This window comes from Neltuma alba, unplaced genomic scaffold, assembly GCF_004799145.2.
Source record: "Neltuma alba isolate B1F8T4 unplaced genomic scaffold, ASM479914v2 tig00002374_pilon, whole genome shotgun sequence".
In the NCBI taxonomy this organism is placed as follows: Eukaryota; Viridiplantae; Streptophyta; class Magnoliopsida; order Fabales; family Fabaceae; genus Neltuma; species Neltuma alba.
The window spans coordinates 601,774-619,455 of NW_021632837.1; the positions used below are offsets into that span (position 1 = coordinate 601,774).

At 40.4% G+C, this 17,682-nt stretch overlaps 2 protein-coding genes across 2 annotated transcripts; one reads left to right on the forward strand and one right to left on the reverse strand.

Annotated features, from left to right (window-relative positions):
* Window positions 1-138: 138 nt before the first annotated feature.
* On the reverse strand, window positions 139-2,683 carry LOC114723846 (high mobility group B protein 9). Its single transcript, XM_028910087.1, has 7 exons — window positions 2,319-2,683; window positions 2,028-2,204; window positions 1,749-1,827; window positions 1,453-1,618; window positions 1,162-1,260; window positions 544-914; window positions 139-462 (listed from the first exon to the last, which is right to left on the reverse strand). Exons 2-7 carry the CDS (start codon window positions 2,177-2,179, stop codon window positions 355-357), a joined length of 975 nt encoding a protein of 324 aa, XP_028765920.1. The 5' UTR covers window positions 2,180-2,204; window positions 2,319-2,683; the 3' UTR covers window positions 139-354.
* A 3,257-nt stretch (window positions 2,684-5,940) lies between these two features.
* Window positions 5,941-6,764, forward strand: LOC114723429 (uncharacterized). The gene is made up of 2 exons (XM_028909619.1): window positions 5,941-6,404; window positions 6,575-6,764. The coding sequence occupies exons 1-2, from the start codon at window positions 5,941-5,943 to the stop codon at window positions 6,762-6,764; spliced, it is 654 nt and encodes a 217-aa protein (XP_028765452.1).
* The last annotated feature ends 10,918 nt before the right edge of the window (window positions 6,765-17,682 follow it).

A 17,682-nucleotide genomic window follows, 5' to 3' on the forward strand; every position in this document is an offset into this window, starting at 1 on the left:
TTGGGTTACCGATCCAAACTAGATTTAAGTACTTTAAATTCAATTTTTTTAAAGAAAATTTCTAAGTGACTACTCACTCTTTAACTATTTTGATTTTAGATTTCGCATCTCTCAAAAGTCAAAAAACATAGGGTGTCATGAAATCTAAATCACTGAATTTTGATTTGATCAATCAAGATTCGGCAACAAAAGTGAATCCTCAGAGCATTGGGAGTGAATGAAAAAAAGAAATTGCATGGTAAGGCATAAGGGGGAGCAGTCCACGGGAGCCAGTATTAGCGAACCACAATATTCATTCAATATGATGGCAATGCGCTAATAATACTGCAGCTTCCATGCCTGCCAAGTCTGAAATTAAACACCGGAAAGCTCCGCGGCGGGAGCGACCTTCATTTTCTCCTTGTACTCCCTCAATTCTCTCTTGTACCTTTCCTTGTCTCTCAACCCAATGTTCTGGTATACCTGCGCACCGCATCAGTCACCAACTCGTTACGCTTCTGCAACCAAAACAGAAAAACAGAGCTCAAGCAACGACTTTGTTACCATTCTCTCCTCCGCGCTCAGACTGCTCCACGACTGGCCGATCATCTTGGTGAACTCCCTCTCTCTGTTGGGATACTGCGCTTTGAGCTTGTAATGCTTCTCTGCAAAAAAGAAGTTATAGCCGCTTCTGTTGGGCTTCGGGTAGTTTGGGTCCCACCTCCTTCTGTTCCTCCTCCTCCTGCCCACGCCTCCGCCTTTTCCATTGTAGGCCACCATCGCATTCCTATTCTGCGAAGCCGATGCGCAGGTTTCCGATTGCTCTGGGTGGTAAAGCACCCCTCTCAGCACCTCTGTCCCCACTTTCACTGACACCAAATACCCACAGTCGAATTTCCCCTCTATCATTCCCTTCACTTCGCTGCCCGAATTATCTGCACCCAAACAATCATTGCTCCAATTACTTACCTCATTAATCATTTACCTATCAAGCTTGATGGTGGCTAGAGTTTGGACTCTGCTCCCATCTCCAGAAAAAATCAGGTTCCCGCATGCAGCACATCCAATGTACATACTACATGACCATATGTATATATATGTGTACCAAGTTCATTATTTTAGCACAGCTCGGAACCCGCGAAAGCATTACGAAGCAGGTTAATTATCCAGTAGGTCACATACCTTCGCTGTGGGATTCAGGACACTCGTTTATCCGCTGGGGTGAGTATTCCACAATAGCTAATTCAGGTCTCCATGACTGGTTGCTGACAGAAAATGCAGCTGCAGGACAGTAAGCTCGGGTTCATACATGTGCGATTCGTGAGCCAATGAAATGAAAATAATAGTAGAAGCAAGCAGAAGCAGGATCCTGATCATCCGGTACTGGTATGGGAAGGATGGAAAACCCAACACGAACATCGATACCCAAAGAAGAAGAAAAAGAACAAAAATGAGGAACAGACAGTGAACTACCAGCAGATGGAGTGTACAGAGGACCCCGAGCCTTAAAGAAGTGGACTTGTTCGTAATGGTAAAGAAGAGTCGAGTAGTGTTTCCTGAGTACGAAAGAAGCACTCGTTGTGGTGGGAGAGAACCTGAACACATTCCCCACTTCTCTCCATTTCTTCTCTGCCACCACCTGCACTTTGAAATCCCTCCCGGTTGGGAGTTACTCAAACATGTTTTCATCATTTTCATTTCAATATTTACCCCCAAAAAAAAAAGGAGAAATAATATATCTGGCGGTGGATGGATTATGGGGAGCCCACCTTTTCATAGCCACTCCTCCTCGTAACCTCCACGTAAAGAACGTGCAAATCCAGTTCCTTCCCTCCAATCACAGGAATCCTTGGGACAAAGATGTGGCCAAAAAGATTCAGCACCACCAACAGAAATGTGGAGTTTACTTACTTAACTATATGTTTCAGTATTCGCGTTAAAATGATATGGGGGAAAGAGGCGAACCATGGGATTAAAAATCGCATTCTGAGTTGGGTTCTAATCTAGTAATGCGACAAATCCAAAAGAAAAGAAGGAAAAGAGCTTACATGAACTTGGTACCCATGAGGAAGTGGAAACGCCTGAGAGTGTCCCAGAATAGGGTGGGGTCCTTGACCACATCCTCGTGCGTCGCGAGTGGGGAAGGGTAATGCTTGCCTTCCTCCCCACTCCATCCCTTGCTGGTCTCCACCGGCGACATATCCGGCGAAACGCCAAGCACAGGCCTAATGAAAATGAATAGTAATAAATAATAATAAAGAAAGGTGGGGAAGGAGCAGAGGAAGAGAAATTCAGAAAAGCAAATGTGAAGAGAAGAGTGTAAGAAGGGATGATAATACCGAGAAGAGATGGCAATTAAGGAAAGGCAAGTGAGGGGGAGGAGCAGGAATTAAAGGAGGGCATGAAATGGTTTGCCGCGTGGGGTTAACGGTTACGCAGAATTGGCATTTTCTGGCAAAAAGTCCCGAGTCTTATTAATTTGATTGCAGGCTATGTTCATAATTACACGCCTCCCTCTTCTCTCTCCATCTGCTTTCTTCTCTTCTGACACCTCCCTGCTCCCTCCTCTCAATGCCCAGCGTCCAAACGTTGACATGCACTTGGGTTGATTCTCTCAACCGTATCTTAGCGTACCTCAAAGGCAACCCTATCCCTATTTGTACTCCCATTTCTAGCTTCCATCACTCTCCAGCACCAAATCCTATCCCTCCCAAGTCCAACACCACCTTCTAGCCTTACGTTATGTTTATTTTTTTAATTAATCACTAATACTGTGATCCGTACATTATTTTTCTCTCTCAATATATTAGTTATTAAACATCGATGGCGATGTAATATGATTTCTTTTGAGTAATGAAAAACAGAGAAGCCTTGGAGAACATTGGTAAGTGGGTCCCTGCAGAGCTCGAGTAACGATTCTCGTGTTTGTGGGCCACGTCTATCCATCGAAAAATGTTTCGGCCGTTCATGTATAACCTGGACTGGGTGGTCTGACATTGCTGACCTGGCAATTGTCTCCTTTCGGCCGGTTCGGACTTAGCGTAAGCCTACGGAGCTAAGATCCTGGACTTATGGCGCTTTGGGCCCACATTCAGATCACCATTCATGCTCGTGAGGCCCAGCTTTATAATGGATCTTAAATCAAAAGTCCGGATAAAGAGAAAACCCACTGGCCGGTCCTCTGCCTCTAACGAGAAGATTTTATAGATTTCTCCTCACGCGTACAAATTACAACTTTCATTGGAGAGCTGACTAAAGGGGTGTTTGGATAACCTCATAATCACTGTTTAGAAGTACTTTTTTATAAATCGAAATAAATTCCTCTACATATTTACTTCGTATATTAAAAAAAATACTTCTGAAACTATAGTTTTATTCTTATCCAAACACTCTCTAAGTGTACCAACAAAAAAGTTGTACAAGAAGGGAGCAGGGGTACATGTTGGTATGAAAATTTTACAGCAGAAAATTTATTAGGATTGAAAGATTAACTTCAAAACAAGAGCATGACATGACGACAGTGAAATTTAGTTGAAAGGATAGAGATCCACGTGGCATCACTCAGACAATCCACAAATATCTTTGCTGACAGGAGAGAAGATGAAGAGAGAAGTTGAAAGCAGGGAATGCGAGAGAGATAATAGTTGTGCCGATTCAAGAGGATGAGAGAAGGGATAAGGCGGGCCTGGGGGAAGCGAAGGAGCCATTCAAGTCGCTGGCTTCCCATTCCCCGGGAGTGTCGACTAGCTGGCCACTAAGTCCAGCATAAATTAATGTACGGTGCTCAAAGACACCCAACTTCGCTTTCTCTTTGGATCCACGCAACGCAATGCGTCTCATTGTTCTGCCACACTCAGCTTTCCATCCCCTTTTACCCAGCACAAAACAAGCTATGCTTTCGGAATGATCCAGCTCCTACACCAGAGCTTCCGTTACCGTATATCCATTCTAAGCAACACGATTTTATTCTCCTTTTATCCTTCACCCCTCCCATCGGTATCATTATTTATCTAACCCATCCACAAGCATATCCACGTCTTAATATCAACACTCCGGACAACCTCAACTCGACAGTCACCTTAGTTCTTCAAGGCAATGCTAACTCTTTTTTTGTTAATTTGCTTGGAGTTTCTTCGTAGTATATTATTGCTAGAAATTGAAGATACGGTCCAACAATTAATTATATATAGATATATAGATGGTGTTTTGCTGTTTCTTTCGTGTACATTATCTAGTGAATACAGTCCGTGGAGTATATAAACATATATGTGTTAACTATAATGCACATGATTTGATCATTTAGAGCGATCTTGAACTAAATAAAAAGGACATATCTAAAACAAATAAATACTGTCACGATAAAGAGAAGGTGCCGGCAAAAAATGAGAACTTTTAAGATCTGACCGTTCCTGGGGGATTGAAAATCAAAAAGTATACGGCAGAGTAACCGGGAAATAAATAAAACTACTGGCAAAGGGGGAAAAAAACACGAAAGATAAGATAGCAAGGGGTGAGATTAATAGAGCCGGTAATATGGGTTGGACCCGCAGGTTGAACCCGCCAACCTGCCAAAAGAGACGGGTTAGGGTTGGCCTTTGGTCAACTTGCCACCACCTGAAAAATATAAGCCCGCACCGTCACAACCCGAGCCCGCCATGGGTCAGCTCGCGGGTTGGTGGGCTGAACCCGCCAACCCGCCAAATTTTTTTAAATTTTTATATATATTAAAATATTAGGAGATGGGCTGGAAAGGTAGGAAAAATTTATATTTGAACTTGTGTTTTATCATGTTTGGAGTTTGAACTTTGAACAATTGTATATTTTGTGTTTTAATGTGTTGTAATTTTGTATGAATGCTTGAAATATTTTAAATCATTTTTTATTTTTTTAATTTTTGATTATTTATAAGAATTTTTTTTCTAAAAAAAAAATCTGGCGGGTTTATGGGTTGACCCGCCAAACCACCTTGGTGGGTTGGGTTGACAGAATACCAACCTGCCAAAAAACAAACCTTTTAAATCCGACCCAAATAACCCACAACCCGTTGCGGGTTGGCCCGTTTTACTAGCCCTAGGTGAGAAGATGCAATTGAGCGCACTTCTCAATTCAGTACATGAGGAACATACATGAGAGGAAGAATAATGCTGATGAATACAAGATTATTTCAGAATAAGTACCGATGAAATAATAGGTGTGAAAATTTGGTCGAAAATTATCTCAAATTAAACCATATCAATCGTACGTAGTTAATAATACACGCGCACAGTTTGTAGGAAAAAATAAAAAGCATATGATCGATTACATATTTCCCATGGAAACAAAAAGAACCTTGCCTCCATCCAAGTCCGGGTATTTTGTCCCTTCTTCCAAAGCGTCCTTGCTAGTCTCTGAGTTGGCCGGGAGGGGAAAAGATAAATAAAAATTTAATAAAATTTTCTTGCCTGATCAAAATAGAAACGGAGGGGGAGGGGAGGCAAAATTTTAACTCCTCCCGGCTCAAATTCCTCACATGCTTTTCATTGCCTCTCGAGTCAAACCGTGTCAGCCTCGCCAAGCCCCAAAAAAAGTACCATAAATAGATGCCCTGTGCTGTGCACACCGGCACGGGTCCGTATACCGTGCTTATCACCTGATGAGCCATTCGGGCCGTCCAGATTTAATGTTTTAAAATAATTATTTTAAAATAAAAAATATATATTTTTACAGAATGATAGTTAGGAGATTATCTTTATTTTTTATCTTATACCTATTAAAATAATTATTTTTAAAAAAATTAAAATAAAAATAAAATTAAATCTGGACCGTCCAGATCTGATCTGGACGGTCCAGATCTGATCTGGACGGTCCAGATCTGATGAGCACTTGGTGTTCATCAAAACTGATGAGCACCCAATGCTCTCCGGTGCACACTCCATCGGACGAGTTCGAAAATAAATAACACAGCCACTCTCGTCTGTTACCATGCGCAACTCTCCTTCGATGCCAATGGTCTCAGTGTTGGACCAAGTGAAGCTGCTCCATAAACTTGACGCTGTTCAATTTCAAGGCCACGACAGCCGAGGTCACCCTGTTCTCACTGTAGTGGGCAAACTCTTCCCCGCGCCGGTACTTGTATTTATATATATTCCGCTTCCATCCATTCATTCGTTGACTACTGCTGTTGAATCAATAAACTTGCTAGTAATTAACAAACCAATTGCAGGGGGGTTGGTGAGCAGGGAGGGAGTGAACAAGTATTTGGAGGAGAATGTATTCCCAGAGGTAGGAGAGAGAGCATGGTCGGTGCTGTACATACACACTGGAGTTCAAAGAGGCCACAACTTGCTTGGAGTGTGGCCTCTCAAATCCGTGTGCGATGCCATCCCGCTCCGCATCAAACTCAATTTGCAGGCCCTTTATTTCCTGCACCCTGATCTCCCCGCCAGGTTCTTCTTCGCTGCGTTCGGCCGGTTCCTTTTAAGCGCCGGCTGTATATGTTCCCAATGCCCTCTCCAGCTTCTCCTGCGAATACATCATATATATGTGTGTGTGTGCGCGCGCTACTAACTGAGTGGGCGAATAACAGGTTGTACTGAAAACTGAAGTATGTGGATAGAGTGGAGTTGCTGTGGGAGCACGTGAGAAGGGGGGAGATGAAGATTCCGGAGTTCGTGCATGATCACGACAAAGAACTTGAATACCCTCCCTGGTTGCACTTCGACGTCGACAGGGATCCCACTCTCTATTATGCTTCTCCTTTCATGCAAACCTCCCTCCCCTTCTACTCTATGAGGTTTATGCCTTAGGCACACATTAATTAATTGGAATATGTAAATAAACGCATATTTGACGTCCGAGTGGGATCTTTGTGTTTGTTTCTGTTTATTGTTCCGGTTGACCTAGCTAGTCTCTCCTGGCCTTTTCTGCTGCAGATGATGTCCCATATTTTGCGGATGAGCATTTCATGTCGTTTCAATTATATGTGCTATTTTTATATAACTAAACACACCAGTTTATTGACTTATATTGATTTAGAATGAAGAGGACCAAAAAAGCAGAGAAAACGAAAAATTTGTGGCTGTGCGTTATAATGAACGGAAATGCTTACCCTGACGAGACTAACAGACGCATTGGGAAGAGAAAGGAGTCTCATCTCCAAATAGAAAGGAACAAATCATATCTAAGAGCTAGACGAAATGTACCGGAACTGCAAATATATTTAATATTCTTAATTTTCAGGTTCTCAATCTCAACATGAGGCCGATCAAGAAAACCCTCAACCAGTCGCCCCCAGAGAAGGCTATGCCTCGATTTGTGGCTTTGGTTGGCTTCTTTCTGCCGTGTTTGCGCTCTTGCTATCATTGCCTCCAATAATTCTGTTCATTTTTAATCAGTCCTAATGTGATGGGGTTTGATGTAGAGAAAAGTGCGAGGAGCCCATTCCCGGAACTTACTGGATTACTTTTTTGGATTAGATTTTGGAGAGAAAAAAAGGTAATTTAAAGAGAGTTTGAATTAGTTTTTTAAAAGTAAGAGGAATTCTATTTTTAAGTGAAAGCACTTTTTTTTTAAGGGGGTGTTTGGCAAAACCAAAACCTAGGTTTCAGAATCACTTTTCCGTAAAACGAGGTAACTTCATCCACATATTTACTTCGTAATCCGTAAAAACACTTCTGAAACCATGATTTGATTTCTATCCAAACACCCCCTGAATGCATCTTATAGTTTCCAAACACTCCCTTAAAATAATAGATTTTAAAATAAATTCTGACAAAAAAAATCATTCAACATCGGCCTGAGTTTGACCTAGCAGCCTTGCCAGGTTATGATGTACTAACCTCGTTTATTACGTCAAACTCCTGCTGGTCCCAGCATTTATAGCTATTATATTTACATATCGCATTTTCCCCACGAGTGAGGGATTGGGCGTTAAAGATTGGGCCAGTTGCGGCCCAAGATTGATGGATTAAGCGTATTTTTTGTTATCAAAGGCTAATTTCACACGTCAGAGCCTCAAGGGCAAATGCAATTTCACTCGCCCGCGCGTTTTCTCATCCTAACTCCTGCAATTTCGCAAGCCCCAGTTCGTTCGAACTCTCTCATACTGGAGATCACGTCCGGGCGTCGTCATCTACGGCATGTCGGAGGTGCTCAAGCCAGCAGCTGCGAGGTTTCAACTGTGAGGATGTGCAAGCTTTGATCTTGGGGAGCATGATCTAACGACAGCAGTTTTGGGTCCATCTCCGTAGCCCCCTGTTTATTACAGCATGATCTGATCTGTCATATACGTAGTAATTCCAATTGCGAGTCGCTTCTTGCTGCAATATTGCATGAAAAGAATTTTGAAGGTCGTTTAGAATTTGAGTGGCTTATCTCACAATGCGACATAAGTTCGCCCCAAACATCTATTTGTTATTTACTTTTAAGGGGGGCGAGAGTCATGTGTATAGTATGTATATAGCTTATTGCTTCTAGAGTAGAGGTTGAATCTTAGTTCTGTGCAGCTACTACGTTCTTGGTGACATATTTATCCTGCTCAATAAATCAGTTATGACAACGGAGTATATTCCTGATCTGTTTTCACAAATAATTTCTCTTGGGTTTATTCTATTATCTGACACCTGAATCAAAGACTTTCTTGGTCAGCAGAAAGAAGAGGTTTTGCAAGTCACTTGCTAAAAGGTTTGTGCCTAGAACTAAAATGGCTAATTGCAGGGGACAGAAAATCATTGGCTAAGTAAGCGCTGGGGAATACGGTTTTTCACCCTACGTTTCTTGTTAATTGAATGGATAATATCTATATCTAGAGGTCAGCTGTATAAATGCCTCAGACTCGAGGAAGAAGTAAAATATTCACAGGCACAGCGATGGGTTGATGAAGTGGAGCTCACGATTTTGAGACTATATCACAGCCACTTAATGTGGGATTCTTTAATCGGAACTTCCTTGAACCGTCTATACTCTGGTTTAATTCGCGCGCGCCACGTGCTATTGTTAGTCCTGATTTGTTAGATTCATTGTCAAGACCTGCATAATTGACAGAATGAAGGGATGCAATAATATATAAGATCCAAAGCATCCCGAGTTTTTTTGAATAATTTTGTCTTTTTTCAGTATACATGATTTATTAACCCGGGGTATGGTTGAGCAGTGGGAGCTCATCCTCCCTTAACCAAGTGTCGAAGGTTCGATTCTCACATTGGGTATGGAAAAGTTTTAAAACCTCGAGCCAGCTATACCACCTATCAAAGTGTCTACAAACCAGTAAAGAGATTAGTCACTGGGTCCGCTGGCGGATACCCTGATGTTTCGTTAAAAAAAAAATATACATGATTTATTATTATTTGTCCGTTCTCTCATTGTAAAATTATTTTTTGAAAAAATGATTGATAATAGATATTTTGAAAAGAAATTGATAAAGAATATTTTTTTTCTAAAGAAAAAACCCCTCTTCTAACCCCAAATTATTCCCACCTTGCCTCCGTCAGCGGCATTTGACAATAATGCTCGGTAAATTTACACCGAACTTTTTACGCGTGCTCTGATGATTTCGGTCTTTTTTTGGTTCTTCCAAAGCCAATCAAGCAGATAATTAAGAACTAAGTAAAATCATATTACCTCGGGCCCTCGCCTCACCATATATTAGCCAGCAGACCGGGCGCCATTGGACAGTAAATATTACCTTCAATTCCTAATATAAGAACTAATTATTTAATTTAAATAAATTAAAAAAATTAGTTAAGTTAGTTATTTGTAATAAATAGGTATTATCTTTTTGAAAATATTTTTACTAAATAAGTATATATTAGCAAGAATTATCACTATAAAAGCTACATTGGAGGAAAATAGATAAATGTGAGAGATAAAGCGGATCGAGATTTTATATTCATGACCAAAATAAAAGTCAAACTAACTCTTATATTAAGGATATAAGATAGTACTAGTAACTAACAAATTCCAAAAATGCTTGTAATGAGGATTTGCATGTATAGGAATATATGACTGTGATGATTATACTTAATACTATCTCTAATTCTTAATATAAGAGCTAATTGACTAATTTGAATAGATTAAGAAAATTTGTTAAGCTATTTATTTGTAATAAATATATGTTGTTTTTTCTAAAGTATCCTTGCTAATCAAGTATCTTATTCGTTAGAATTACTATTATTAGAAGGACTATTTTAAAAAAAATGAATATATATGAGACAAAGTACATCGGTGTTTTATATTTAAGACCAAAATAAAAGTCAAATGAACTTTTATGTTAAGAACCGGAAGTAATATTTCTGTTAAAGAATTGGGAGAACATGAGAACTGATGGGTGGACGATTCATTTAAGGTTAATTAGGGTTCACATCTTATAGCTTTGGTACACGCTGCGTGCATGGAGCACAATATATATACTTAATTAATCCAAAACCGTTTTGTGCCTTCGGTTCTGTGGTTCCGTTCCATCCATATACCATAAACATGATTAGGCTTTGTCTGATGGATACCCGAGTCCGAGGTAAAGAGACACATAAATGGAAAATGGAGTCCGAAGTCCAAAGTAGGAGTGATTGTGCTGGAATCGAATCACTGACCCTGCGCCACCAACCAGCAAGCATGATGGACACTCCCTTTATTCTAAAAGCAGAAAAATGCAAAATGCCGTTTTGTTTGGAGCTATGTGAGCAGCGCAGCTCCCACTCGGCCAGGAATGGCTCATAATCATGAACGATGGTGGATTGATTCCTCTGCATCGAGTTCTGCGAATTGACTAAAACTATTCCTCCGTAGTCCCCAGTTCCAACTATAGTTTATGTCAAGTGCTTTCATAATTCAACCATTACTAGTTTATCATATCTGCATATTCAGTGGGCTAATCACAACTTTATTAAACCAACTTCCATTCATTGTGAGTCTTTCATGTTTGAGAGTGTACAACTCGGTGCAGTAGTAAAAATAAAGGCAAAAAGTAAAAATACTTTTGTCCTCTTTTCGTTCTTTTGTGGTTCTTGAACAGCCAGCCCCACTCATTGCTTACATAGTTGGCGATAGAAAACCTAGTCCCCACCATTGCACCACCCTGAGGCCTTTTTCATAAAGGGAGCAAAAGAAGAATAAAAGTTGACGCTTATGCTGCATCGAGCACAGGGAACAAAGCGCATATACTTTTTCCAAAGCCTGAGTAGGGAGAAAGCACAAAAGTTTATTTCTCTGAATCTCACTCAAGTCAATTTTATTTTTGTTGAAATTAAACAACTTTTTGTCTAACCCTTCGGCGGGTCAAACCATGTCAGAATTGAACGAGCCTTATTATTTCACAGAAGCAAACTGAAAATCCAGCACATACGCTATTTACATTATATTTGTCTTCAATCCTAGTCTGTATGACAATTGGTGCTGTATTGCTTTGCGTGATAGTTATAAACAATACCAGTAGACTTGAATCATTTGCAGCCTATGTGCTATAGATATGAGCTTGTACCTTCAGTTTCAGATGAGTAATAACCACCCATGCATTCAGTGCTTCAGTTTCATTCATCTAGAATTCAAATAAATTAGGCACTTTTGGAAGGAACCCCCCCTTTTCCTCTATGAAATCACCCACAGGGTAAATACAACTGTGCAAGTGCTTTCGATTTTCCTTTGTCCCAACACTTCATGATGGCTCCAGTTATTCTCCCCCCCCCCCCAAAAAAAAAACAGATGCTCCAGTAATTCGTTAAACCAACTGGTGTGCACCTGGCAGAGCATTAAACGGATACTACTTAGACCTTGAAAAAGTGATGCAGTCTATGTTTGTGTGGAATCAACTAATCCGGCTTCGCCGACCCTTTCGTTTGAACTTGCAACGTGCGGGGAATTAAAAAGAAAGGAAAAGTAAATGAGTGGTGAGAATAGTTGGAGGGGTTAGATTTGGAGCAATAAATAAGGGGGAAAGCAAGGGGTTGGTGTCATAAATGGGGATAGAGAGCGTACATAATTATTTGTGGGAATTTGTTCTCGTGATCATGCTCACAAGTATATTGAAGTTGGAGGTGAGCGTTTCTAAGGGAGCGTGGGTTTGTGCATGTGGGGGTTATGAGTGCGACGTATCGGTGGACAAAAGGGAAGATTTCATATCTCTTCCGTGCGCAATCAATATCATAATTGAAGGGATTGACCTATGTTTTGCTTCCTTGCTTTTCTTTTTATTTTTTAAGTAATCGTGTTTTATTGTATTGCTATACTACCTTTTCTATGTTGATATTAATATTAATATTGATAGTAAAAGTAAAGTTGTGTCTCCAATCTATAGGGTAAATATATAGCGCGTCTATGTTAAAGCATATTATTTTACTGCGAATAATATTGCTTCAAGTTTCTTGTATGTTGAACAGAAGGATGCCTTGGAATCTGAACTTAGTGGGGCGGTAGGACCCCTCAGTGAAGAGGCAGGCCTTTCACATATTTTCTCTCTTCTCTTCTCCCCTTTTTAACAGTGCATGTCATCCATTTCTCCTGTAGCTAAACTGGCTCACTTTTTTATTTTTCACCCAAGGGATGTGCGACATGAAATTACTGACTCACCCTCGACAGGTTTCACATTTAGTTAGTACTCTCCCGGTCTTAAATATAAGACCCTCATACAAGTGTGTATAAGGGTCTTATATTTAGGATCGGAAGAGTATATTTTATTACTGACTTGTGTATTTTTCTTCTGGAGGAGATCTTATGCAGAAATAATCACTTCCTCATTACTACAACACCGTTCTAGAGCCTCCGGGGGATGCATTATGGCGGTGTCTACAAAATTAATCTTCTTTTGTGCGAGCAATGTAATTTTTATTTGAAAGATAATTATTCTATGAACAATGTAATTTCAGTTAAAAAGCCATCTGCCCCAGTGAAAATATATTTGCACGCATGGTTGTTTTGTTTAAAACAACTAATCTATCGGTGGAATGCTAGCATCTAATAAGTGGACAGGACTAAAGATGTCCGGTACAATATATATGCATTGAATGGAAAACGATCGCCTTCTGTGTTTGGGATGATATGCCAGGATGTAAACAGGATTTGGAGTTTTAAAACCACCGGACTCTGCCGTATATATGGTCCCCGGCCTTATGCATTGACGCAGCTTTTGCCTTGATTTTTGAGACTGTCTTCGAATAATATAGTTCTAAAAGTCAACTGGCTAGTGGCTAGTAGTACTCCATATTTTTGTACATGGACGTGAATTAGATGTTTTTCCTTTGTTTGTTCATTATTAAAGAACAGAGTTTAACGTCGAAGATAGAATTGATAGATTGTGGGGCTTTATATCTGTCTGCTGCGTATATTCCGTCCCCCTATATATCCTTTATTTTTAGACCCCATATTTATGTTCTCCTACTCGCGCATTTCCAACAGGAGTGTGAGTAGGGACTAATTTCAGAGGTGTTATTTGGTGTTGTTATAATTTTTCTCGTCACAGTCTATTATATATAAATTTGTAATTTAACGGACTTGGATCTGCACATTTAACTTCTGAGAGGCATATTTACTATTGCGTTTTGATATGTATACTCTGATTTGCATCCTGAAGCTTTTTTTACCCCAACGGATTTCAATAATTTAAGCCTTGCTTAGCTTGTCGGAATATTTACTGTTAATGGGACTCCTTGTATGTTTGGCAGGTTGCCATTCAAAAATCATCACTCCGTTTTAACATAGCAGTAACTTTTTTTTTTTTTTTTTAAATTTCAATTAGTGATCTGCATTCTTTTGTTAAATTTATTGTCCAGTCAAACTCAAATATTCATTCCTTTATCTAGACATTAAGGATACTTGTTCCATTTCATGAAACCTTATTTCCAATTTCTTTATCATTTTTCATTCCCATTCTCACTCTCATTCTCGTGAGAAACTCCACAAATTAAACTCCCCATCTGCGGAGAACAACCGGGACTTATGATTTGAAAAACGACCACGTAAATCCTACAAATAATCGAAAGTGCCATATTAATAACAGTCTTCTCTAGAGCACACCACTACAAAAAAAAATTGACTTTCAGCGGCGACAAAAAAGTCACCGCCGAAAGTTTTTTGCGGGGACAAGTCGCCGCTAAAAAGTCGTTGCCGTAGCAGCCGTGGCTGAAAATTTTCAGTAGCGACTAAAAAGGTCGCCGTTAAAAGATACTTTCAGCGGCGACTTTTAGAAGTTTCAGCCGCAGAAAACACTTTCGGCGGCGACACTCTTGTCGCCGCCGAAAGTGTTTTCTGCGGCGACTTTTTTGTCGTCATTGAAAGTAATGCCTAAGAAGAATTGGCTTTACCAATGCCACGTCATCACTGCCGGTGCCACATCATCGTCTCCGGCTGCCACGTCATCACCGTCAACCTCCACGTCATTGCCACGTCACTCCTCCTCGCCACGTCATCGTCTAAATTTTTTCACCTTAAATGTGTCTTCTTCCAGGTTCGAACTCGTGACTGCCTCTTTTCGTGTTCAACCTTATTGCCGCTGAGCCAGATTGAATTTGTTTATTAATATTGTAAAATAAAATATATATTATTATATTATACTTTCAGCGGTGACAAAAAAAGTCGCCGCTGAAGGTCCACTTTCAACGGCGACACTTTTATTGTCGCTGAAGGTCTTGGTTTCAATGGCGAACTTTCGTGGCGACAAAAAAAATCGCCGTTGAAAGTCCACTTTCGACGGCGACACTTTTGTCGCCGCTGAAAGTCTTGGTTTCAATGGCGAACTTTCAGCGGCGACAAGAAAAGTCGCCGCTGAAGGTCTTGGTTTCAACGGCGAACTTTCAGCGGCGACAAGAAAAGTCGCCGCTGAAGGTCTTGGTTTCAACGGCGAACTTTCAGCGGCGACAAGAAAAGTCGCCGCTGAAGGTCTTGGTTTCAACGGCGAACTTTCAGCGGCGACAAAAAAGTCGCCGCTGAAGGTCCACTTTCAGCGGCGACAGTCGCCGCTGAAAGTCTTGGTTTCAGCGGCGACTTTTTTTGTCGCCGCCGAAAGTCGTCGCCTAAAGTCTGTTTTTTTGTAGTGCACTAAAATGATGGGAATATATTCTGAGCTTTGTGCAAACTCGCATGTGTTTATTTATTTATTTATTTTCGCCAACCACTCTCATATGTGTTTATAAAATACATTGAAATCCATTTCTTCAATTTGGAACTAATAATTCACTACCTTCCGGAAGAATAAGTAAACCTATTAAAACTTGTGTTAATAATATACTTGTTATTCTGGAATTTTATTTTGTTCGATCATAGCTAGGTTTAGAATTTTAATGAAACGTTAATTTTTTCTGCATTCTATCTATTTCTTTTGAAATTTCACGTTTGATGGTATCTGTGTATTTATTTTCAACTGACATTTTAAATATTAAAACATCATTTATTACCATTTTTTTTCTTTTAGTAAATTGAATCACCCGTTATTTTAAGCATGCTTGCTCCACTTCAACTAATGCGAGTAAAGATTACAAAGGGTGGAAAAACTGTCCCAGCAAGTATTATTATTTTATCAATTACACTCTTATGTTTATTACCTTTAATTTTCAGTTGAAGAGAGAAAATGAAATGGACAATATAAAAAGATTACTACCAATCATTCAACTCAGGATTGAGGGAGCTATGATTGATGATTACATCGAATGAAAACAATGTAATATTTTTATAAAATTGAGGTTTGAAATTTTTAGGGAGAAAATGGTATGTTCGTTATAATACAGTTTAAAATGCTCAATATAAAATACATTATAAGACTAGGTCAATTATAAGAAATCCAGAAAGATAATCCTTCTAATAATGATAAGGCAAGGATAAGGAATGACTATTATATACGTCAAATACAACGTAGTCATTCAAAGAAAGAAATAAAGAAAGGAAGAGACTATATAACGTGCTAGCTAAGGGGACGGGCCACCTGCTGATCTGCAGCAGTGAAGGAGAGAAAGACTGTTATTTTGGTTTACCTAAATTTAATGTATATCCCACTGAATAATTACCGCGCAGTACCGTCACACCAGGGAAATTGCCGAATGAATTTGCTTGTGGGCTAGAACTGATTTTGGCTGGACAGAGATATTTGTCAATTTATATATACTTTTATGGACGCCATAAGCCAGCAGAGGAAGCGCCAGAATCGAGGGTGTGAAAAGGGCAAAGGGATTAGCTAGGGAAAGTGGCAATGAGAGGGAGAGAAGACTAGGAGCAGAGAGTGAGGGGTTCAGTTTCATCAGGAACGAGGGCCAAAGAATAAGTATGATGATCCTTTCATCCTTCTAAATATGCCCTTCTCAGTCTCAGGAATGAACCATCCAATCTGGTTGCTTGTCAATCTCTTGAGTCTGCAACTACGTCTCCTTCACTTCTCTTTTCTACCGAGTAATTAAATTATTAATTAATAAAGATATTATTATTCACATTTATTAATGACACCCACCTCCTCCCCATTCTCTCTCATATTTACTGTGAAGCTCCCTTCCCTTCGCTGTTTTAAATAGCAGCATATGCATCCACCGCTCTCTGCTATAATCTTAAACGGCGATCTCTTCCGGCTCTGCCTCGCGGCGTTTGTGTTCAAGTTGGTTTGACGAAGGGATGCTTACAGAGTTTGTTGGCATTCTGTCCACCTCCTCATTCTCTCTTCATGTCCGTCCGTCCGTCCGTCCACAAAGGAGGTGGGCATACTGCCAACTGAGCTCTGCTCGCTTCCCTTTGTGAAGCCCTCCTGATCTTTTCTCACACATCTCATATATTCTCTCCCATTTTTACTTCCAAGCTCTCCCTCTCATGCTACCCACTATTTCCTTTGAAATAAAGTAAAACAAGAATATTCTTAACTAACAACAACTGCATATCTTGTGGATGCTCTCCCTTCTCTATTCTGCAGGTTCCCGCTGCTGCCGGGTGATCGGTCTGTTTGTATGGGAATTGGGAATACTTGCTGCCGCTGCTTTTGGGAACCCTAGCTACTTTCCTTCTCTTTGAGTTGCTTTTCTTAGGTCGTTCCACTGCCAGTCTTGTTGATGACGATCCTGAAAGCTCTTCCGTTTGGGTGGATGTGTATTCTACTATTCTTTTGCGTTTAGATTCGGGTTTAGCACCTAGCTAGGGTTTCTTCCCCACTCTCTACATGGAGCTTTAATAATCTACTCACCCTAGTCCTTTTGATATTCTAATCGATAATAGATAACTAGCAAAAGTTTATCTGGAGATGGTACCGGGAAGAGGGAGAGCAAGCCTCCCTGCTTTTTGTCTTTTTTTTTTTTATATATATTTACTTATGAGTTTAACGGGAAGCTGTTTTCATTTCATGCATCGGAGGCCAAGTTGATGCTGCGGGTGCGGAGGGAGTCCAAGGGCGTTCGCCACTGGAGACAGAAGGAGAGTAGCAGTATTTATTATATTTGGATGATTGGGTTGGGATGAAGGAGGATGGCAAGGGATGGGACTTGGCATTCAAATGCAGAATTAATGCCTGACCCTACTGCCCAATGCCTTCTACGTAGCCTCATGATTGACTACTGACATCAACCTCCACGCTTCTTCCTGGCGCGTGACCCTAACTCTCCATCCCTACGGATCACTCACTAGACACTAGTCACTACTACGCTTCCCTGTCATTAGCGTTCGCCCCAATATTTTTTTCCAGGTGTGAATATGATGAGATCTCATCTGGCCTGGCCGAGAATCCCGGTTCCTCGAAGCAATAGGGAGTTAGGGACCCTTACGGCCCCTCCCTGT